The sequence below is a fragment of the Manacus vitellinus genome, unplaced genomic scaffold (genome assembly GCF_001715985.3).
Source record: "Manacus vitellinus isolate BGI_N305 unplaced genomic scaffold, ASM171598v3 scaffold_47_pilon, whole genome shotgun sequence".
In the NCBI taxonomy this organism is placed as follows: Eukaryota; Metazoa; Chordata; class Aves; order Passeriformes; family Pipridae; genus Manacus; species Manacus vitellinus.
In genome coordinates, this window is record NW_021940585.1 from 3,698,815 (window position 1) to 3,722,067 (window position 23,253).

The following is a 23,253-nucleotide window of genomic DNA, read 5'->3' on the forward strand; positions in this document are numbered from 1 at the left end:
CTGAAAAAAAAGGCTGGTCAGATCAGCAGGGAATCACAACGGGATTCAGGGGGTAGAAGAAAATCGCTGAAAGAAAAATTCAGGTGGGAGAGGAAAATGTGGGGATCGACCAATGCTTGCAGAAGTGATTTTCAGTCAATTTCTGGGAACGTTTAAAAACACATCACCGGTAAAAAATTACATTTTACATATGGGACAGACCTGATCCAGCTCATTCTTTGTCTTAAAGCAAAGTGTAAGAGCCCTAACAAGTGCAACCACTGCATGGGGCAATTTTGGAGCAGATCAGGTAAAGGGTTTTCCTGCTTTATCCTTCCAGTGCTGGTTTGTCCACCACAGGAGGGGTAACAGATTTTCTGATTTTGACCCAAGAAACGTGAATCTGGGGTGGGCAAACTCAGCTTGACCCTGACACCAGAGAGACACTCTTCACCCAACCTCTAGCTGGGTAGCAAGACCCTCCGGGGGGGGTTTTGTCTTCATTACTTACAATAACACACTTACAGCTCCCCCCTTGTCCCACAGAGCCAAAGTTCACCCTTTTCATGGGTAAAATAATCCTTTGCAGCGGATGGGGAATGTGGTGTAGCAGCACTTCTGCCATGTCCAGCTTCTCCTGGCCGCCCACGACCTCTCTGTGTGGAACAAGGTTGGCATCAGCCCTTGGGAGCAAGGGCAGGAGCCCTGGCACTCCTAAGGTGGTGCAAAGTCATCTCTTGCTTTTCAAAATGGCCAAAAAAAAAAAAAAGAATTAAAAAAATATCTGGGATAAGATGAGGGCAAGGAAACAATGATAAATTAAAATATATTTCACACTAAGCAAAGCTTTTTTAAGAATAGGAGGTCAGCACAGCCAAACTTGAGCTGTGAACCAGATGCCCAGCCAGCAAAAAGATATAAATTATACAGGGGAAACTTATAGAGCAAAAGAATATGACCAAAAAAAAAAAATCACTCACTTGCACAAAATGATGCAACTTTAGAGAGTTTTAAGTTCTGAAAGCAGCTGGATTTGGGGAGAATGCCAGAGATCCCCATGTACTTCGGAGGACACACGGATCCTTTACTGGTCCCAGGAGAAGAGTGTTTTTGGGATTTGTACAAAGGTAGAACAAACCTGAGTGCTGAGGTAGCACAGCTCCTGGACACTGAAGGGAGACATGGGGAAAAATGGAAACTCCAGGTTTTGGGGCTGGGAGTAACCAGGGAGTCCCACTGAGGAATTTCCCCGATCTCCAGATGAGCTTCCAGGACTGACCTGGTGTCTTGGAGACAGAAACAGAATGGGGGGAGGAGATGGTATTTTGGAGTGACTTCTTATAGAGGCTGAGCTTCCTCTCCCATGATAAAGCCTTCTTAGGGGGTTGGATGCCATTTCCCTGGGGACCTGAAAGAATAAAATCCACGGTGTGAAGTTCCTTGAATGGCCTTTTGACAGAAATGTGATAAAGGAGCAAATTAAACGGGACTGGGTTCAGTGTTGAATCATTTCAACTCACTCTGGGGAGGGACACTCCTTTCCACGTCTTTTGCTCCAAGTTTGACAGCTGAGCTTTTCTCTAGGGGACAAAGAGTGAGCATTGCAGGGAGCACTAGGTCTTGCTGGCACAGTTCTGTTCTTACTCCAGCACTGCATTTTTTCCTCTTTAAAATTGCCTTATTACTGATGTTTGACACGCCCTGTACCACACAATCACAAGATTTTGAGCCGATTCAAGCTAAATACCGAACTCATAATAAATGCTAAATAGTAATAAAGAGAAAATTGGGATGAAACCACCTTTGCACTTGGGCACAGCTCCACTCCAGACTCCGGTGGTTTTGTCCGTGCTCGTGCAGCGGATGCTCACATTCCCAAGGAGCTGGAATCCAGGGGCACAGCTGTATGTCACCGTTGAGTTATAAGCAAAGTTTTCCACACCTTCACCATCATGCTTCCCATTGCTGATTGGAGGAGGTGAAGAACAGCTAATTACTGCAGGAAAGAGGATGACATGAGTGTTTGCTAAAAGCTTCGGTAATAATGAAAATACAAAATGTTTCTTGAGTCCACCTAAGATTCTTGAAGGCAATAAACATTCTGGACAACTGAAGGTGGGTAACCAGCACTGCTGTAACTAGATGGGCAACTAGCACTGCTGCCTGTCCCAATTTTCTCTCTTTTTTTAGTGTTTCTCTTGTCACATCTTTCTCCCTCTCAATACAAGGGTCACAAAAAAATAAGCAGGACGTGCCCTAGCTCAGGATTCCTGGAAATCTCACCCCACCACCTTCACTGCAGCTTTTAAGTCATGAGAAAATATGTTGGTCTTGTGGGAGCAAAACTGCTGAAATAGTGCCAGCTGCAGTTTTGGGGACGGGTGGGCCACAGAATATCAACAAAAACACTGCACAAAGAAATCTTTGGACTAGACATTGGGATGCAGGATCTAGTGGAGAAGTCAAAAGTAAGATCTAATCTTGCAGTTAAGGATGAATCTTACATTCACAGGTTGGAAGTTGACTCCACTCAACGTCGTTTCCTTTAAGCTGGCACCAGATGAAATTATTTCCAACTAATTTGTACCTAAGTGAAGATACACACAGGAAAAAATGGTGTAAGTATCCAGAAACTGAGAATACTCCCCCCCTTCCCCATATGTGCATGATCAGGAACGTAGAAAAGGCAGTTTTAAAGCAAGCAGAGGTGCAGACCCACGCTGGTTAACAGGAGAACTCCTCGCCTTGCTCTGCCAGAATGTGTGTTCATCTATTTTTAGGTGGTTTTCTGACTCACTGAGTGCATCTTCCACAGCAGGGCTGGGAAAAGCCGGGGCTGGCGGCTGGCAGAGCACGCAGGGAATGCCAGACAGCCCCGAGGTTAAATGTGGGTTCCCACACGGATGCCTCGGGCTCGGGTTTGCTGAATCAGGGACTCTCTCTCCCTGCCTGCTTCCCGCCGGAGAACAGCGCTGGGATCCAGGCTGCCGGCAGCCAGAGCCTTTCCCACGCTGCTGTCTCCCAGCGGGATGGGCTGAGGAGGGAGCAGCTCCCTGCTGAGCACTCTCAGCAGCTCCAAAGGCTGGGGCTCAGCCCAGCTGCTGCTCATGGGGTCACTTCACTGGCCCTGCTGAAGCCCTCGGTGCTGGAGGGGCAGGGCAGGGTGCCCGGTGTCCCCCAGGGCCACCTCCTGCCCGGCACCTCGTTGGGGTGTCAGGTGTTGGGGCTGTTTTGCTGAAGTTTTGCAAAAAATCAACCAGCAGTGGGTGGCTGGTGCACCTTCTCAGCTGATCTCTGTCCAGAGTTGTGGACTGCCCATCCCTGGAAGTGTCCAAGGCCAGGCTGGACAGGGCTTGGAGCAACCTGGGCTAGTGGAAGGTGTCCTGCCCATGGCATGATGATCTTTAAGGTCCTTCCAACCCAACCCAGCCTGTGATTCTGTGATTCAAATGCATCCACTGTGCACAGCAGGGACCAGTGAGGGGCAACAGGGATTAATCTACATTTAATTAAGGTGGCTTTTGCATTGGCTTGCTGGAAGCTCATACATCTTGTGCTGACAGCTGACACCTTCCCCCATCTCTGAATTACATCCTCCTGTTCAGAAAACCTCATCATGTGGACATGCTGGGTGGTATCTGATCTTGCTTAGATGAACAGTATTATCCCTCCACCCTGGTGTGGATTTCCACAGATGAGCTGAACCCCAGAAGGGTGGGACATGCTGTCATTTTCTCCAGGTCCCGAGGGAGAGGAAAAAACCCCTCTGCTATATTTGAAGATGGGCATGACAAGCCAGATGATGCCAGCTAGTTCCTGTTGGGAGGGAGGAATACTGGCTGGAGTGGCAAGAGCTGGATTTTTCAGGTCAGTCCAGTGCTTGTGGACCCTGATTGAAAGCAGGCAGCAGCCATGAGTCAGCTCCCTGAGTGATGGAAATTGTGCTTCACTGCAGCCTCCCAGCTGAGCATAACTGGATTTTAAAAGTTCCACCACGACCCCTTTTTTTTTTTCAATACATCACAAATAACTTAAGCTGAAATGCTTTAAGTAGCTTGTTTTGGAGTCTGTATTTATAAACTGACATTACAAATGGCCCTGCTGGGATGGACACCCTGCCCTGGGGCAGTTAAACTTCCTCTGGCTGGGCACTTGAAGGAAAAGGCAGCCACAAATCAGACCCTGGTCCCTTCCCTCCAGCTGTGTCTCATTCCAGAGCTGTATCCCAGCATCAGCACCGGTGTGGGCAGTGCCCCATCACTCACCCATCCTCACAGAACACGTCCACTCTGGCACCAAACTGCAGGTCTGTGAGGGGCACCATCCTCCCCCCAGGCAGTGCTGCCAGGGCACCACAGGACCTTCCTGAGGGGACAGACCAGGGCACAGGGGGATGGGGAAACAAAAAAGGCTGGATCAGGGACAGGAAAAATATTGCTGTCACCTCATCAGTCCTAATATTCCCTGGATTTCACCAAGAAACACACCTTGTTTTCATTTTGAAGTTTACCAGAATAGTGAGTTAGGCTTTGTCCTGTGCACGTGCCCAACTCAAACATCTTTGGGATCATAAATTCATTAAGGTTGGAAAAGACCTCTGAGATCATCAAGTCCAACCAAACATTTCCTAACGTGAAAATCAAACCATATCTGTTTATGCCAGCAGGAAAAGAAAAGGAACATTACTGATACTTCTGCTGCTTCTGCTGTTCAGTTTTAAATAGAAATGTCAAGGAATATCCACCTCATATTGTATTAATGGAGTTGTTGGGATGAGGATGACCTGGCTGCATTTTGGGATGCAGGTTGGGAGCGGACACTCAACCTGCTCTGAACTCCAAGGCTGCTTTTTGGGATACTCACTCCTGCACAGCTCAGCAGCTTCTGACCACGTCAGGTTCTCCAGGCAGGTGCTGGTGGGGGAGCTTTGCGAGGTGTTCTCGTAGCCAGGACGGCAAACGTAGGTCACATTGGTGCCCACAGGGAAGAAGTTCATCACCTCATCCTCCTTGGACAGGGCAGCAAACCTCAGCCTGGTCGGGGTAGTGCAGCTCCCTGGCAGCCAAGGAGAGCCAGCCTGAAAGAGCTGCCCACCAGGAGTGTGCAAAATAAACCTTGGGATCACAGGGGTGCCCTCACTGGCCAAATAAACCTTGGGATCACAGGGGTGCCCTCGCTGGCCAAATAAACCTTGGGATCACAGGGGTGCCCTCACTGGCCAAATAAACCTTGGGATCACAGGGGTGCCCTCGCTGCAGCGCTGCTGGAAAGCTCCTTGAGCTCACTGCAGGTTAATCCTGTTTCCTTGCCAGGCCTGCTGAGCTGTTGAATGCACCAAAGCGTGGGTGGAGAGGCATTAAGTGCTCAGGGGACAGTGTTAGTGGGACATCAGGAGCCTCAGGAATGTGCTGTGGGGCAGCACACGAGCACCCAGCCCCCCTCCAACTGATCCCTCTCCCAGAGGCACAGCCCCTGCAGCCACCAGCACCCCCAGGAGCAGCAGGGAAGGGAAGAAGGTTTGTCCCTTGCCAGGGACAGCACAAGAGCAGCCCCTGGAAGGGGCAGGAATTTCAAGCCAAGCGAGAGACAGGAGCTGTGTTTCAGAAGAAGGAGATATTTACGGCCACAGGGCTCGGGCAGCTTGGACCAGAGGTTGCCAGGCAGGCACTCCACCATGTCTGGCATTCCAGGGATTTTGAGGGCACCTTCGATGCACGTGTAGGTCACTCTGGATCCCACGGGGAAGCTGCTGAAGTGCTCGTCGCTGGATGGTCTGGAGTAGGTCATGACAGGTGGGGGACCACAGTCACCTGTGGCGGGAGAAGACCTCCTGGGGTGAGAATCCCATTCCCTGGCCCCTTCCCTGGCCCCAGTGAGCATCCCAGGGGAGTGGTTGGGATGGCCCAGGGTCCCCCTGTGGGCAAAGGCACCAGGCAGGGCTGTGAGAGCATCAAACACTGGGTCCTCAGCTTGGGGGTGGTGGCATCACCCACCCCAGCCCCTGAGCAGCAAGATGGGATCCAGGCAGGTTTCTCTGGTCCTCCCCATGCATCCCATGGCCCCATACTCACCACGAGCCACAGGCAAGCTGAGGAGCCCCAGCCAGGCCAGGAGCAACCCCTGTGCCCTGGTGGGTGTCCCACAGCTCAGGGTGCCTGGGTGCCTGCCCAGCCCTGCTCCTCCAGACTTCATTGCAGCAATTCCTGAGCTCCTCCGTCGAGCACCGTTGGCTCCAGGGGCTGTTTCCAAAGCTGGGAGGAGGAGATGCACTGCAGCAGACTCCACCAAGCCTCAGGAGCAGTGGAAACCTTTCCAGAACACCCACAGAGGGAAACTGTCTGTCAGGGACACGGGGAGCAGCCAGGGTGGGGGACAGCTGTCATCCAGCAGGCTTGAGCCTCCTGGTCTTCCTGCTCCACCATGAGGGATGGGGGAATAACTCAACCCCTTTATTTGGCCTGAGACTGGCAGTGAGCACTGACTAGCACAGTTTTACCAAACCACATGCTCTTAGAGCAGAAGAGACACCTCCCAGCCCAAAGCTGTGTCCAGGGTAGGAAAATACCTACTCATTCATTTGCTGGCAGGTAATGCAGTACAAATCTCCCATGAGCAGAGTTAGTGAAGCAAATAAAAACATTTTCCTTTTTGTTTGCTATTTTTTTTCTCCGTTGCCTGACTCATTTGCAATGAGGAACGGGTGTGAGCAACTGCATCTGTGTCCTGATTAACCCTCTGACAGATCCCATCTGACATCAGCCAGGACTGCCCAAACAGACACACGCAGGATGTGCCACCCAGTTTTTATTCACATTTATGGGTGTCAAGCCCTGCACAGGAAGACACCACAGTCCCACGTGAGCTCAGTGGGGAGGTGTCACACAGGGAGGGTGCAGCCCTGCTCATCTCCTGGTCAGGGAGAGCTGGAGCAGGTCTGGGAGCTCCTCTCACTGCAGATCTCCTCACCTGGGTGTGGTGATGCATCCCCAAAGCATCTCTGTGTGCAAAGATGGGAGACACCATCTCTCCCTTTGTGTGTTTTGCTTTCATTTTAGTAAATTCTAAAGGTGTACATCTGGCAGTGATGCACTGCTGCAAATCACCTGTGCAGGAGGTAAATGCTCCTCCTTCTCCCACCGAGCCTGGGCTGATCCAGCTGCCAGGACTCAGGGCTGTGCTGAGCCCACTGTAGCTCCCCAAGCACCCCAGGACTGACCCAGGACCATTGGACCACGCTGGAAAACTGCCCAATTTACAGCCAACACGACAGATTACAAGACACCTCTCCCCTCCATGGATACACCCCCACCTTTGTTGCAATCCCACAGGGAAGGGGTAACCACTGAAACACGGACAGACACGAACTGATCAGTGTTTATTGAGGAACAGGAACAACCTCTGCTGCCTAATTCTCTGCACTTGAACTTATCACATCTATTCTTAGCATTCACGTGCCAGAAATAGGGATGTGAAAGATGACACCAGCACAAGGCCAGAAACCTGTTGCCTGTTTTAAGTCCAGGGATAAGATAACATGTCCTTACAAACTGCCCTCAACTGGCTGAAGAGAAATCAGCTGGATTAACAGGAAATCATGCAGTTGAACACTTACTTCACCACTATTTCTAGCACCCCTAATGCAGAGGGTGCAGCGTGTACACAAACCACAGCCAGAAGATTCCAGCAGAAGCACCTTCAGGGACAACCTCTGGACACTCATCTCAGCTTCTGCAGACTTCACTCCCCCTTATCTCAGCTTATCACAGTTAACACAGCGACTTAAAGAAGCTCAATTTAATTTCTTGCTATGCTGCCTAATATAAAACACGAAACAAGGTATTAATTAAAGAGCAAATCAAGCTTGTCAGATTTAAAGGAAAGAGTGAAAACCACTCCCTGCTCTGGCATCTAGCACGATAAAAGCAACCGCCCGTGCGTTGGTGATAATTTTTCTGGCTCTGGGTGTGCAAAAACAAACCATAAAATCATCCAGAGCCTTTTTATAGATACTGTGACTGCACGAAATCTGTGTTCACCGAAGGAAATGTGGTTGTTACAGTGCATTACAGGACTCCAGTTTTGCTCTACTCTTCTAGTTCCACCTCTAGTTTTTTAATCTCCAGAAACAGTTTTTGGATTTCCAGCAGAGCTTTCACTTCTGCTACAGGCAGCCCGCACCCAAAGGCTGATTTAATGTAGTGAACCTCTTCACATACATCAGCATCATCTTCTTTCTTCTGTTAAAAAGTAAAACAAACCCCAGAAAACAAGCTTATAAGGTTGCTCTGCAGCAGATGGAGAGCCACCCACCCCTCAGCTCTGAGGCTGACCTGTCCCAGCACAGCCCCAACACTTCATCCCTCATCCATAGCAGGAAGAAAAACCTTTTGAGAAGTTTAAGCAGTTATTTTTCTTATTAGATGTCAGGGAGCATCCACCCAGGCACTCAGCCAGACCATGGGGCTCTGAGCAACCTGGGCTAGTGGAAGGTGTCCCTGTCCATGGCAGGGCATTGGAATAGGATGATCTTTAAGGGCCCTTCCAACCCAAACCATTCTGTGGTTCTATGGTACTTACACACTTGGGCAGTGGTGTCCAGTTGCCATCAGGCAGGCACGTGGCTGTCCAGGAGTCTTCTAAAGACATGTTCCCATCATCTGAAAACTGGTACCCAGGGGCACATCCCAAACTAACAGTCTCGTTGATCTGGTACCACGTTTTATCATCCAAAGGGCTTTGTAGCCTTCCATAGGCCACCCGTGGTTGTGGACACAGAACTGGAAGGAAAACCCACAGCAGAAGGCAGCTCAGTGTTATGGGGGCAGAAAAAAACCTATGAAGCTTGTGAAGGCTGAGCCAGTGCAGAGGAATTTAAATTTATGGAGCTGTGAAACCAAACGTTGAAACAAAAATACTTCCCCAGGCCCTTTAAGAGGGGAGGGTGAAGGTCAGAGCAGCCCCTGAGAGGTGTCAGGAATTTGTCACTAATTTGCTTTTTTGTGGCAGTGTCTCTGTTCAGGCACCCCCGGGCAGAGTCTGCAGATGGATATTTGGCAGCAGGAACGTGCACTCTGAAGGGGAAGTCAGTGGAGTCCCAGCCTGTCTTAGAGCCTCCTTTCTACATGGCTGTCAAGAAAAACTCAACCACTGCCTGGTAGACACCAGCTTTGGGAAGTTTGTTTCTTCTGCAAGGAGGGGAAGGTTCTCAGAGAGCCCTGAGGATGGACACAGCTGTGAAGTGCTGCACCCTGAGCTCCCTGCTCTGCGACAGGAGCCACGGGCTCAGCTCCCGGCTGGAACTCACCTGGTTGGCAGGTGGGCACAGGAGGGTGCCAGCTGCCATCAGCCTGGCACTGACTCTCTGGAGCACCACTCAGTCCAAAGCCTTCATCACAGGAGAACCGCAGCACCACCCCATAGGGAAAGGTGAACCTCTGGGGGGTCATCCTTCCCCTCTCGACCACGGGCTTGGGGCACCGAACCACTGTGGGGAGAGAGCAGAGCTGGGAGTGGGGTCTGGCTGCTGCCCTTGCCCAGGGACAGCAGGGGACAGGTCAGGCAGGGCAGAGCTGCTCCTCCTGCCTGCCCCGTGTCAGAGAACCAGAGCGTCTCATTTCCAGGTGGATCATCCCCACCCTGGAGCTGTCGAGCCTGTGAAGGAAGGAGGATCTCCAGGCTCACTTTTAACCCCATTGTGCTGAGTGTAGCACCCAGGTCCTGCCTTCAGCCTGGTCCCATACAGGAGAAACCACTCACTCACCCCTGCACTCTGGGGCAGGTCCACTCCACGTCAGGTTCTCCCCATCATCAGAGGTGCAATAGATGGATTCATCCCCAATGAGGGACAGACCCTCCATACAGGTGTACTTGACTTCAAAGCCATATGGAAACTGCTTAGTCCCCAAGGCAGAGTGCTGCCCATTGGCGATTTTGGGAGGGGGATCACAGACTATGAGAGAAAAAGGAAGAAATTAAGAATTTCTTCATTCCATCAGGGAGACAGAAGGTAGCAAAATAACAGAAGTGAGTTCTTCATGTTCATTCTAAATGTTGCTCTCCTTAAAGTCCTCCTTGCTTCATGCCAGCTTTGCCTCTGGCTCTACCAGTGCTCCCAGACTGCCCCAGGTAACCCATCAGCATGGCCCCAGTACACAGCACGTATCCCCATCCCCTCCCCTTCAGCCAACCTTCCCTTATCTCCTCCTCTTTTCCACGAGAAGTGATCCTGCTCATGAAGGGGGCCAGGGAATGGTGAGTGTCAAGAACACCTTGAACAGTGCTCTGAGAGATGGCTGCAGGTCACATCAATCAGTGCACTTCATTAATTAGAGCTTTGACAGAGCACGAAAACTTTACAGTCCTTTAACACTGTGCCTTGGGCCCCTACTCCTAACACCTTTCTCTGAGAAGCCGTGCTCAGGTCACGAGGTTTTCTCCCTGCTGCTCCTACCCTTGGGATGCAATTCCCACTTACCCCTGTCACAGTATGGGATGGGGGGTCTCCACGTCCCCTCAGACGAGCACTGGGTCCTCTGGCTGCCCTTCAGCACGTAGCCATGGTCACAGTGGAATTCTGCCTGGTGCCCAAAGGTGTACTCGCTTTTCCTGGCGCTGATCTCTCTCCCGTGGGGGATAACCGGGATGGGACACTGCTCCTCTGAGGAACACCAGCATCAGAAAGCAGACATTTACACGGGGGGGGTGGTCCCTCAGTGGTGGTTTGCTGACCCAGATGCCTCTAATCAGACCTGGCATGCTCAGGGATGGTAATTATGCAATAACAACCCCTTCTCTTGGAAGGCAGAGCGACCTGAGCCCCGTCATTAGCTTTAAATTGTGGCTGAGGGGATGGCGTGTCACTAACTGCACCATTGTTTGAACAGCCAAATAACCAGCAGGAGCTGCAGCTATTCCTTTCCAGCCACGCCACCCTTTGAACAGCAAAATTATAACAAGTGAGAGCCAAAGCTGCTCAGTGAAGTCCCACTGGCACAGCAGCACCAGTGGGTGTTTTGAAAACGATGTTATTAAACCAATGCTTTGTTGGCAAAGCAAAGGAAATGTTGTACTTACTCTGGCAAAGCTTTGGGACTGCAGACCACGTGAAATTGTTAAGACAAGTAGTTGTTGGAGACGCTCCAGGGATCAAAGTGAACCCGTGTCTGCAGGAGTAGATCAGGGTGGTCCCGACTAGAAACTCGTGTCGATGGTTTAGGTCGGCGTGGTCGACAGCAGGAGGGCTGGAACACCGACCTGGTGACAGAGCAGGGGACAACAGGGACCCTCAGAGCTGGGAGGTCTCCCCCAGGGCCCCAGTGGCATGAAGCTGAGCCCTGCCTTGGTGGAAACCCCAGGAAGAAGCGAGGGACAGCAGCAGCCCTGCTGCAGGGGGGCATGGGGTGAACTGAGGGGGGAAAATAACGGGGACAATTCACCAAAGGACGTGAACTTAATGAGGATCTGTATTCTCACAGACTGTTGTGGGCAAGACACTGAACCCTTGGTGTGCCCTGCAGTGAGGGACAGCCCTGCAGAGCAGAGGGGGTCCTGCCACCCAGCACCACCAAGTGTGTCTCATGGCACTGCCCACCCTCCAACCCCCTCCTGCGAGCACTGCTCGTGCTTTTAGCAAAACACAAGCGGGTAATTACACCTGGTAAAGGCAAGGAGAGAGGGGGATGTGTACCTGGGATGCAGGCTGGCACCCGTGGGTACCACCTGCCGCTGGCCAGGCACCGCACCGTGGTGGCACCCAGGGCTGTGTAGCCGGGGTCGCACTCGAGCGTGGCTGTGCTGCCAGAGGTGAAGTTCTCTGCAGGTTTCAGCTGACCGTTTGAAATATGAGGGATGGGACACTGGACCTCTGTGGATCACAAAAAAAAAAATAATAAAAAAAAGGGCTTTTCAGCACTAACAGGGATCAGCTGTCACTGCAGCTCCCTGTGGCGAGAGAAGGCAAAGCAGTTTAATGAACGCAGCAGTTGAGGCAGAGGGTTTAGGGGTTAATCAGCATCTTGAGCAGCCACCTATAGGACTCAAAATGTGTGGGGTTTCCTTTCCACACAATCAAACACCATTTCTGCCGTTTCCTTGGAGCAGGGAGTTTCTGGGCTGGGTTGTGCACACTCAAGAAGTTTCTCAAAGGACCTCTTTAAAAGAACCATCAACTTCCAGGCAGAAGCTGCAAATTATTCCCCTTCCTAGAGACATTTATTACTCTGTAGACCTGCACTTCTGTTTTGAGGTCAGCCTGTGGGATGTCTGACAATGTACCAGCTGCCTTTAGCACAGCTATGGGCTGCCTGAGGGTGAGGCATCAGCCTTGGTATCATAGAATCAATCACAGGATTACAGACTGGTCTGGCTTGGAAGGGACCTTAAAGCCCATCTCATCCCACCCCCCTGCCACGGGCAGGGACACCTTCCACTAGCCCAGGTTGCTCCAAGCCCCATCCAAGCTGGCTTTGGACACTTCCAGCCACAGCTTCTCTGGGCAACCTGTGCCAGGGCCTCCCCACCCTCACAGGGAACAATTTCTTCCACATATCCCATCTACACCTTCCCTCCTTCACCTTAAGGCCATTTCCCCCCGTCCTATCACTCTGTGCCTTGTGAAAAGTCCCTCTCCGGCTTTCCTGGAGCCCTTTAGGTGCTGAAAGGTCCTCCCAAAGCCCTCTAAGCAAAGCTGAGCCACAGAAGCAAAGAAAAGAAGGATGGAAAACACTCACCGAGGCTCCCAGTCGGCTGCAGCAGAAGCACCAGCAGTGCCAGGAGCTGCCCAGGGGGGCAGAGGAGCCCTGGCATGGTGTGAGGAGCTGCCAGACCAGCGCCGTGGGAAGGAGAAATCCTGTCCCTGCTGACAGCCCCACGGGGAAGGGGAAGCAACTGTGGGAAGCTGGGGTCAAGCCAGGCAAGCCACGCTGACACCACCCCCTCCCCAGCCCTTCTGACCTGCCCACAGCCAGGGCTGCCCTCCCTGAGCTCTCCAGAAAGGTCGTGCCATGGGAGGGAAGGCTGCTCTGCCCTCTTCCCTGGGGGGGAAAAGAGGGAATAAAGGTATTTTACAGCTGGAACCACCCTGCAGCATCCTGGCCTCACCCCTGAAGCACATTTACCCAGGGGCAGGCTGCTCTGCAAACACCCCCCACACCCAGAGAACAGCACCCTCCATGCTTATCAAGCCATATTTATTATATGCACTTTATATACTGTATATAGCTATTATATATATTTAATATATATTAAATACTTTGCTTTACTATAGATAGAACAGAATTATTAAAAGCCAGACAGAGCTGTCATTGCAATTGCAGTTTTATTATAACCTCGTGGTGAAGGAGTCCTGGGTCCCATCACAAGACACACGATCTACACAGCACTTCCCCTCTACTGGATGTTGCAGAAAAAAAAAAACCAGCCTTTTTTTTTTTCCTTTACACTTTCTTTTGCTCTTGGTGCACACCCAGAGATGTGGCACCGCCGTGCCCTCGGATCCATCCGTCCTGCTCGGGAAGAAAACCTGGAATTTTAGTTTTGCTATAAGGCAGGCTTTGAAGTTCTCTTGGTCACAAGCAAACTAACAATGCAGTGAAGTGGTGAGTGAATACATAGTGGATAAACTGGGCAGCACTGGGCTATACTGGGCTGAAGAGGTGCAGCAGCTGTGAGGTGAGTGAGGGTTGGTGACTCCCATGCCTGTTTGTACCACACAACAATTTACTTTCCACTCAGTTGCTTTCTAACTGTGCATTGCCAAGTGCAGCAAACAGATATAAAGCTTTCAAAGGTATGAAGTGATGTACAAACTTAACCCCCTGAGCTCTTACAGAATGAGTCAGAAGTCACTTTGACTCCTCACGTGACCAAATCTGTTCTGTGGCCGATTGCTAAATTCTGTTTTGGCTACTTAAGTATTAGCACAAACTACAAAGTCATAAAAAATCCTCAGTCAGCATCACTTCTGAACATGCAGAGGACAGTTGCTACAATACCAGTGACACCAGTCAGCTGTATGCTCTGATTTCTAGCTCCCTTTCAAGTTTCTGGATCTCCAGGTAGAGTTTCTGGACTTCCAGCAGGGTTTTCAGTTCTGACAGAGGAATTCCACACTCGAAAGCTGCTTTATTTTGAAGAATCTTCTCACAGGTCTCATGTTTTTTCTTTAAAAGAACCAAAACAAAGACAGTGTGAGATTCCACTGCGGGGTGACAAAGCAACCACCTTCATGAAGTTGGACCAAGGCTATTCCAGACTATAAATGGGACAAAATACAGGAAAACCTGGGCAGGTTGGTGGTACTTACACACATGAGAGGTGGTACCCAGGTGCCATTAGCTGAGCAGGTGGTTTTTGAAGGCAGCCCTGACCGTCCATTACGTTTGCAGGAGAAGGACAGAGTTTCGTTCACCTCATACCACAATTTGTTCCGCTGCAACACTAACTCCTGGTCCCACGGGGGTCTGTAACACCGAACTGAAAGGGAAATGCAAGTCAAAGAATAATGTCATGGGAGGAGAGGGAGGAGAAAACGCTCTGCAGGTCCCACCCATCGCTGGTGATACAACAGAGCAGCACCCCCGGGCTGGAACTCACCTGGCTGGCAGGTGGGCACAGGAGGGTGCCAGCTGCCATCAGCCTGGCACTGAGTCTCTGCAGCACCACTCAGGGCGAAGCCTTCATCACAGGAGAACTGCAGCACCACCCCGTAGGGAAAGGTGAACCTCTGGGGGGTCATCCTTCCCCTCTCGACCACGGGCTTGGGGCACCGAACCACTGTGGGGAGAGAGCGGAGCTGGGAGTGGGGTCTGGCTGCTGCCCTTGCCCAGGGACAGGCAGGGCAGAGCTGCTCCTCCTGATGCTCTCTGCAGCAGCTCTGTGCTCAAATGCCACAACTGACCCTCAGCTGCCTGCTGAAGGAGACCCTGAGGTGTCAGTGAACAGCTGCTGGTGTCGAGGTGTTGGCACAGGAGCTGCACTGGTTAATGCACTCGGGGTTTGGAGCTCCTGGAGCTGGGCAAGTTATGGAGCTGGGGCTTAGCCAGGTCCTGGAGATCCATAGAGGAGGAACCACTCACTCACCCCTGCACTCTGGGGCAGGTCCACTCCACGTCAGGTTCTCCCCATCATCAGAGGTGCAGTAGATGGTTTCATCCCCGATGAGGGACAGACCCTTTGGGCAGGTGTAGGTCACGCTGGCGCCGTAGTAGAACTTCTTACCCATGCCATCGTGCTGCCCACTGGAGATTTTTGGAGGGGGGCCACAGGCTGTGGAATAAAGGGAATTGATAAGGAAAGAAATGTGCAATTATCATATTCAGGTGAGACTCAAAAGTCGCTTCTGAGAAACCAGTACAGAGTTCGCTTCATGTTTGCTGTCAGGCAAATTCACAAGAAGTTGCTGCCTGGCTTCTTACACCAGCTCAAGGCTCCCACTTCTCCCTCAGCTCCTACCTGGGTCACATCTGTATCAGGAAATATTGGGATTTTTCCAGTGGCAGACTTACCACCCCTGGAAGTGTTCAAAAACCACGTGGATGTGGCACTGGGGGTCATGGTGGGATTCAGTTGAAGGCTGGACTTGATGTTCTTGAAGGTCTTTTTCAACCTTAATTATTCAGTGATTCCATCTCCCGGGAGAGAACACCTGGCTCAGCCCATGAGCTGGTGATCAGCACCCTGTTCCCCAGGAGCTGAGGGGAGATCACCTACTGATGCCTGTTTCTAACACCAGAGCACGGGAATTCTTCTCATCTGTGTGTCCCACGTACCTTTGTCACAAAAGGGCAAGGTAGGAGCCCAGGTTGCATCAGCCTGACACTCGGTCGAGTCCGGGCCCCAGAGGGAAAAGCCCTCATCACAAGTCAGCTGCACTTGGGTCCCCACTGTGTAGTCACTTTTGCTTTTATGAACCTCTACTCCGTGAAGAATGTCTGGCTTTGGGCACCGAGGTTCTAGAAACAGCGGGAAATAAAGGACATCATGTATTTCCAGGAAGGACTTCTATGGAGAAGAGCTACCAAGAAATATGAACCCTGGACAAAAGAGGACCCTCATCCAAATACAGGTCTCAGTGCTTCCTCTGTAACCCCAAAGGCCAGGACAAAGAATCATCCATGCTCTAGTGCATGGGAGATGGAGCAGGCTCCTTCCTCCTGGCAAGGTTTCCCTGAGCTTTTGGGCTCATGGGTGCTGCTGTGGTGCCCCATTGCTGGGTTAGGAGTTGGAGCAGGGTGAGGTATTCATGTTGTTGCATTCTCTTCTGAGAGGGGAAACGGGTTGAGAACATCTGCTGCTCCCAAGCCTCGTGTCAGCAAACCATCCCAAAACACAAACCACATCCCCTTCCAGCCGGGTGAATGTCTCCCAGGCTTCCCAGAGACCTCCCAACCCTCTAGAAGCTTCGAACCCGCAGCCCTTCACCCCCAACTCCCCAGACACAAGCTCAGCTCTGCCAAAACCCTGTGCTTTTTCCAAGGCAATTCCCAGGCAATATAATGATCCACCTGGACCTTTTGCTGCCTGTGTATTCCAAGTTAACACAGGACAACCAGATCTGGGGACACGTGGCAGTGGAGCAAAATTCTCTTTGGCTTCTACCATCACCATCTGAGGCCACAGGTAGATTTTTCTGGGAATGTCAGTAGACAAACTACACCGTACAGAGTAACCCAAATCTTGCAGTCAAAAAATAAGCAGTCCCCAAACCAACACGTTTCACAAACTCTGTCCCACCTGGAACGCACTCTGGTGGCTCTGGATCCCATCTGCCATCACTCATACACCGAAGTGTGACGCTGCTGCCACGACCTTTGAAGGCAAACCCATCTTTGCACGTAACTTCCAGTGTGTTTCCATACACGTAATGGTCCCTCTCGTACCATGTGTACTTTCTGTTTGGGATGTGTGGATCTGGGCAACGAATTCCTGAGAAATGCCACAGGTTAGCAAGTGTGAAACCACGGCAAAGCCAACTGGGTGACAGCAGGTTCGTTGTGAGCAGAAGGAGGAATGTTTTGTAGGACAGAGACACATCACGACATTAAATCTGCCCCCAAAGCACCCCTGGGCCATTCTGGGGGATGGAATGTTTGCCATGTAGCCTCCCTGCTGGATAGAACAAGGGACTCTCAACACCACAACAGCTTTTTCCAGAGGTTCAAGGGACTAGAAAGCAGAGCTGGTGAATAAAGCAAAGAAAACTCTGCAGCCGGGGAATAAATCAGAATAAATCAAGAGTCACAGCAAAGACGAGCGCGGCGCCAAGCTGGGCCTCTGGAGCATCCCCCTTTTCCCCCACCTCACTCTCCACGTGCAGTTCCTTCACTCAGCAGCAATTCTGGCAGCTCCCAGGCGAGCCAAAGGGACAAACACTTACTTTCACACGGTGGGGGGATTCCATCCCACGTGAAGTTCGGCCGACAGTGGATGTCCCGCGTGGTTTCTCCCGCGCTGAACTGGTGGCCCTCCAGGCACTCGTAGGTGATCACAGTGTCCACAGGGAACAGATTGCCAGCAAGTCTGGCTTTAACAGCGTTATACACATCTGGAGGGTCAGGACAGCTACCTGGGGGGGAGACACCAACTTAGGGATGTTGCCAGTGGCACAGCAACGAGGCCCGTGGCGGTACGAGAGAATTTGGGTAAAAATCACAGGCTCATGTTGTTCATTCTGAGATGCATTTAATCATCCAAGTTCAGGAAGGGTGGAGGAGGCAAATGAGGACATGCAAATATGGGGTTTTTCCCTGGAGAGACTTTTCACAAGGGCATGGAGTGACAGAACAAGAGGTAACGGCCTTAAACCAAATTTAGATCAGACACATAGAAGAAATTCTTCCCTGTGAGGGTGGGGAGGTCCTGGCACTGGTTGCCCAGAGAAGCTGAGGCTGACCCACACCTGGAAGTGTTCCAGGCAAGACTGGATGGGGCTCTGAGCAACCTGGTCTAGTGAAATAACAGGGAAGTGGAGTGAGATGAGGTTTAAGGTCCCTTCCCACCCAAGCCATTCTATGATTTTGGACTGCATGGTAATTTTCACTGTTACAATGAGATGCAATTTCTAATCAAGTTTATATTATCTGAGGCTCTGACAAGAAACTCTGAAAACATTAAATATAGAAAGGTTAATTTAGTCCCTTTCAATTCCAGTGAGAAATGCTCTCCAGCTTGAACAGGATGAGGCTTTAGTCTCTATGGTCCCAAGCCATAAATTCCTAAAGTCACCTTAGTGCTACAGAGAGATTTGCCCCCCCCAAAAAAAACCCAAAAATTTCAATCTTAGAGCCATCCCTTTCATGACCTCCTGCTTTTTTAGATGGGAACTTCAGTGGGCATGGTGGGGTTTGGTCGAAGGTTGGACTCAGTGACCTTGGAGGTGTTTTCCAACCTTAATGATTTTACAATCCCCCGAAGCAAAGCTGCTGGAGCAGGTGGAGCAGCAGTGGGACCATCACACTTACTGAGCTGGCAGAGTGGCAGGGGGGGGTCCCAGAAGTTGTTGTCCCTGCAGGTGGAGGCGTCGCTGCCGTTCAAGGTGTAGCGGAAGTTACAGTCGAACACGACGGTGTCCCCGTAGGTGTACTCGGACCTGTACCCACTCAGCAGCTTCCCATTCGCCACCCTTGGAGGCTCACAGGTCACCACTGTGCCAGGGAAACGCAGGGAGTCAGCAGTTAGGCTCAAGAGGGGAGATGAGGGTATTAAAAACATTCTCATTGCTAAAGGCACATCCACCAAAAAGGCTGAAGGTGGATGTGACCAGGCAGCTGATGAGGTATCTTTGTACATCTTACTCCACTTCTCAGCACATTTTATTAAGGCAAAGCATAATAAGAACACAGGGAAGGCAGCAGGTGTCACAGGAGGTTTTGGAGGTGTTATATTTTACACAGGCCAGTGGGTAAGATGCATCCTCTGGTCTGTGAACACAAATAAAATCCCATTCCCATGTCCTTGCTGACAGGATGATCATGATGGGAGACTCTGACTCCTGTTACAGCTACCAGACTCAGAGGGTCTCGTCTGCAAGAGGTGATTCCAGCAAGATGAAGGAGAGAGAAGCTTCCAAGGAGGAAAACAGCTGAGCAGAGCAGGAGCAGGGGCTGTGAAGGGGCTGGTGCTGCCATGAGCAGGCTCACACCCGGCCCTGGGCACAGCAGCAGCTCACCTTTGCATTCTGGGGCTGGACTGCTCCACACACCATTGACATTGTCCGTGGTTGTGCAGAAAATAGAGGCTTCTCCCACCAGGGACAAAGGTCTCTCTGCCCTCCTGGCACTGCGGCACCGGTACGTGATGGACTCTCCGTACACAAAGAGCTCCTTGTCAGCCCCACTGTGCTCCCCATCAGCTATTTCTGGGGGGGGCTCACATGGAATCGCTGTGGAATTGGGGGGAAATGGCAGTTGGGAAGAAAGAAGAAGAGGGAAATTATTTAATTGATTTTAAACCAAAGGTCTGGGAAGAAAAAAGTTGAAACACGAGGTGGCAGAAGGGTCAGAAATTAGGGGCAGGTCTCAAGGGAGCTGCACACCAGCCCAAAGGCAGCAGTTCTGACCAGGCACTGAATGGTTTTGTGATATCCCAGTCTCACATGCAGCTGCCTCGCTCCCAGAGAGCGAATAAATATTTCTGCAGGATGATGCAGGAAGGAAAACACAAATTAAAAATGTCTTTCCAGGCTCCACCACGCATTGAAATGCCAAAATCCTCAGCAGAGCAACGCAACAGCTTCTTTATCCAGCCCCAGTCACACTCCAGATAATTAAAGGATAGATAATAGATAATTAAGGAACTCTACTTACCCTCACACATGGGAATATCTCTGTCCCACGTAACAGCCCCATTTTTAATCACACAAGTAATCTTCGAATTTCCAAGCAGTCTGTACCTGTGTGGAACAGGGGAGAGGGAATTGCTTGGCAAATTTAGTTCTGATTTATCACCAATAACATCGCCATCAGGATGCTTTGGGCTTATTTTTCATAATTACAGCAAATCAGAAATTGGCCATCAGTGTCATTTTTTTCAAGGACACGCTGGCTTTTGGCAAAAGCATTTTTTAAACTAAAAAAATGACATGTTTCTAAGAAAAAACATCTACCTTATCAGCTGGGGGTAGCCATCCCTACAGCTCTGAGTTCAGTGTTCATGCCTTTTCTTCAAAAAGATACTGAAACATTGGGATGGTTTGGAAAGAGCCAGGAGAGTGAACACAAGTTTGTGAAGAGCTGCCTCAAAGGAGGAGTTTAAGACACTCAGTCAGTCCTAAAGCTCTCAAAGTTTAAAAGATATTTCAATCAGGGTCTGCAATTACCTACACTGGCGAGGCTTCTGACAGCACAGGCTTTAATCTAGAGGGGAAAAACTTTGGAAAAACAGCTGGAGAAGAAGAGGCCCTGTGCCCCAGGTGCTCTTGGCTTACCCAGTGTTGCAGGTGAAGTTCACTGAGGAACCCAAACTGAGCTCCTCTCCCAGGACGAGTCTGCCGTTGGGCGGCTCCCCGGGGTAGGTGCAATGCTTGGCTGGGGACAACAGCACTCAGTCAGCTCTTTCTTAAAGACTCCTCCAATACTGAGCAAAGGGATGGACCAGAAACCTCCAGATTTCCCCTCCAACCCTAAATTATTCCATGTTTCACGATGCTGGCGAGACTTGCATCATGACCTGCTGCCTCTGCAGCCTGAGCGGGGTTTGCAGTAACACTGGTTTAGTTGTCTCCTCACAACTAAAGGATTCTCCAACTGCAGGTCAAATACTTTTTTTTTTTGACCCAAGAGTTACAAAGTGCATCCCTTGAGTCAGCAGTGAAACACAGCCAGCATCAGAACAGATTTCAGCTCCTGCCATCACTGCCAGTACTTAGTGGAATAAAACCAGTGCTTCATGTCAGGTCACTCACTGCCCACCATCCCCTGGGCTCACTATGGATACTTTGGATACTGCTCCAGCATCAGCAAACAAAAACCATCAGAAGTCATAGAACCACAGGATGGTTTGGGTTGGAAGGAACCTTAAGAGATTATCTTGTTCCAACCCCCTCCCACAGGCAGGGACACCTTTCACTAGACCAGGAAGACCAAGTCAACCCAAAATACACTCACCTGTACATATGTCCCTTGATCCGTGCCACCTCCCGTTTAGGCCACAAACAAGGACACTACTGACATGATGATTTCTCACATAACCTGGACGACAGACGTATTCTGCCTTGGAATTGTAGGGGAATGAGGCAGAGCTCTGGTACTGCTCCTTGAGCTCTGCAGACTGGAGACGGGGCGGAGCATCGCAGAGACCTACGGACAGGAGCTCCATCAGAAAAGGGCTGGGAGGAAAACCAGGGGGATTTCAGGCCTGATTCACTCTGAGGACATTTCAGTGCCCAAAGACTCCTCAAAGCAAAGAGGAGAAGTGCAGCCTGTGACTGTGGCTGGCAGGGACTAGGAGGAGCATCACCCCTCCAGGTCCTGCTCCTCACCCAGAAGTTTCAAAGGCTGGCCACAAAGTCCAGATTAAGCTTTTTTTTTTTTCCTCCCCAGCTAGTAATAATTATTGCACTTTCTCAGCTAGAATAATTTTCCATCTACTTTCCACAGGGAGTGGAAAAAAAGGCAAAGGAAGATGGATTCTGATCACAACGATTTACAACGCTCTTGAAACGCAAAGGCAATGAGGAAAAGAGAAGGATCCAAGCCTTGTGAAAGCCAGGAGAAGGTTGTCCTTCAAGGGATCTTAGTTTATCCTGAGGGACTCGTTCACTTACTGTGGACAGTCACAATGAGAGCAGCAGTGAGGAGTGACCCGAGGACAGCAGCGCGATCCTGCTGCCTCCCCGGCTCCAGAGCTGACATGTTTATTCCTGTCTGGAGATCCCACAGATGTTACCACATTCTTTCCCTGGGCCAAATCTCTGTAAAAATAGTAGAGGGGTATTTACACTGAGGGTAAGTGAACAGGTCTTATTTCTCCATCCCCGAGCTGTGCCTGCAGTGGTGGCTGGGGAGTTGAAGGGACAGGAGCAGAATTCCTTTTCTGGAAGCAAAAAAAACCCCAAGACAGACTAATATCTTCACTTAAACCACAGAATAAACACTTCATAGTTTGTCAGCTTCAACTTAAACCCACCATATTGCCATCATTGTTCTTCCCAGCCAGTCAACAAAAGTAACACTTGCAGGGCCATGACTTTGTCTGTGCCTTGTGGAAAAAGTTCCCTGAGATGTATCTTATGGGTAGAACGCTCTATTTTTAGTGCTAAATCTCCTGGAAGTAAATTCCTAGTCAGATTAAATCCTGCTGGAGTCACCAGTACAGTCCCCTAACAATAAATTACCCTCAGAGGGAGAGAAGTAAAAGTTACATCAATTTTGTGCAAATATTAACTGAGTAAAGCTATAAAACATACAAGTCAGTCAAACCAAATTGCTTTACCAAATGGAATTTAACTCCAGTTTGCCAGGTTAGTACCTGCCAGCCCTAGAGATCAGTAAGAGTCCTCTCTGTATTACCCAGGATCATTTTTGAGCCTAAACTCTCCCAGTGTTACAGATGGTCTGAGCACCTGCCTTCCTCCTGGAAACAAGGCTCTACCTTGATGCTTTCTGCCCTAAACCCAACACTTCCCTTGGCTGTTTCATTCCTCTGCCTTTCCTTCAATCCCAGTTACAACTCCTGGCATAATTTGATTTAATTTACTGATCTTTGTGCCTGCTGGAGTTGCACTAAAGCTCCAACCCAGTTCCCAAGAGCAACACTTAAAGCTCTGTGGCTCCGAGTTGTCTTACCTGGAGGTGTGGAGGCAGGAGATGGAGACCTGGAGCCTTCAGCACTTCCAAGACAAAGCAGTGACTGTTCCCATCCAGTCCCCTGGCTCCAGGCACAGCTAAAGGAGGAGTCATGATCCGCCTACATGCTCAGCTATGGCTCCATGGAGAAAAGATTTCTGCAGAATTCTGCAGAACCCGGGGTCATGCCAGCTGACCCATAAATCATTAACTCCTCCCGAGCAAGAAGGAAGTAGTTTATTCAACCCACAAAGCAAAACACGAGAAAAACTGAATGCAACCCAAGCAGATGTTGAAATTGTTTGGTTTATTGTGTGGAGTTGCCAAGTCTTTGTTGAAATGATCCTTGCTGAGCTGCCCCACCGGGCAGCAATGGCACACAGCCAGTGCTGGACCTCAGGCATGCTGTGGGGGTCTCCTCAAGAGGGACACATCAACCATGAGTTCCTCCCTTCTGACCTCAGAAGCCCATGGCCAGCGTTCAAAAAGTGGT

The 23,253-nt window shown here is 50.5% G+C and overlaps 2 protein-coding genes and 1 long non-coding RNA gene across 3 annotated transcripts; all 3 read right to left on the reverse strand.

Moving 5' to 3' along the window:
• Nucleotides 1-1,956: 1,956 nt before the first annotated feature.
• LOC108640899 lies at nucleotides 1,957-4,266 on the reverse strand. Its single transcript, XR_001921573.2, has 3 exons — nucleotides 4,245-4,266; nucleotides 2,484-2,566; nucleotides 1,957-1,975 (listed from the first exon to the last, which is right to left on the reverse strand). It is a non-coding gene; the product is annotated as an uncharacterized LOC108640899 (long non-coding RNA).
• A 3,081-nt stretch (nucleotides 4,267-7,347) lies between these two features.
• LOC103757608 (complement receptor type 2) lies at nucleotides 7,348-12,783 on the reverse strand. Its single transcript, XM_008923766.4, has 7 exons — nucleotides 12,708-12,783; nucleotides 11,666-11,791; nucleotides 10,454-10,636; nucleotides 9,740-9,928; nucleotides 9,284-9,463; nucleotides 8,557-8,756; nucleotides 7,348-8,216 (listed from the first exon to the last, which is right to left on the reverse strand). Exons 1-7 carry the CDS (start codon nucleotides 12,781-12,783, stop codon nucleotides 8,064-8,066), a joined length of 1,107 nt encoding a protein of 368 aa, XP_008922014.4. The 3' UTR covers nucleotides 7,348-8,063.
• A 492-nt stretch (nucleotides 12,784-13,275) lies between these two features.
• LOC103757607 (C4b-binding protein alpha chain-like) lies at nucleotides 13,276-22,961 on the reverse strand. Its single transcript, XM_018079708.2, has 14 exons — nucleotides 22,761-22,961; nucleotides 21,740-21,886; nucleotides 21,081-21,272; nucleotides 20,402-20,501; nucleotides 19,782-19,867; nucleotides 19,145-19,357; nucleotides 18,438-18,620; nucleotides 17,354-17,542; nucleotides 16,711-16,902; nucleotides 15,747-15,929; nucleotides 15,058-15,243; nucleotides 14,572-14,751; nucleotides 14,282-14,451; nucleotides 13,276-14,138 (listed from the first exon to the last, which is right to left on the reverse strand). Exons 2-14 carry the CDS (start codon nucleotides 21,825-21,827, stop codon nucleotides 13,983-13,985), a joined length of 2,118 nt encoding a protein of 705 aa, XP_017935197.2. The 5' UTR covers nucleotides 21,828-21,886; nucleotides 22,761-22,961; the 3' UTR covers nucleotides 13,276-13,982.
• Nucleotides 22,962-23,253: the final 292 nt, after the last annotated feature.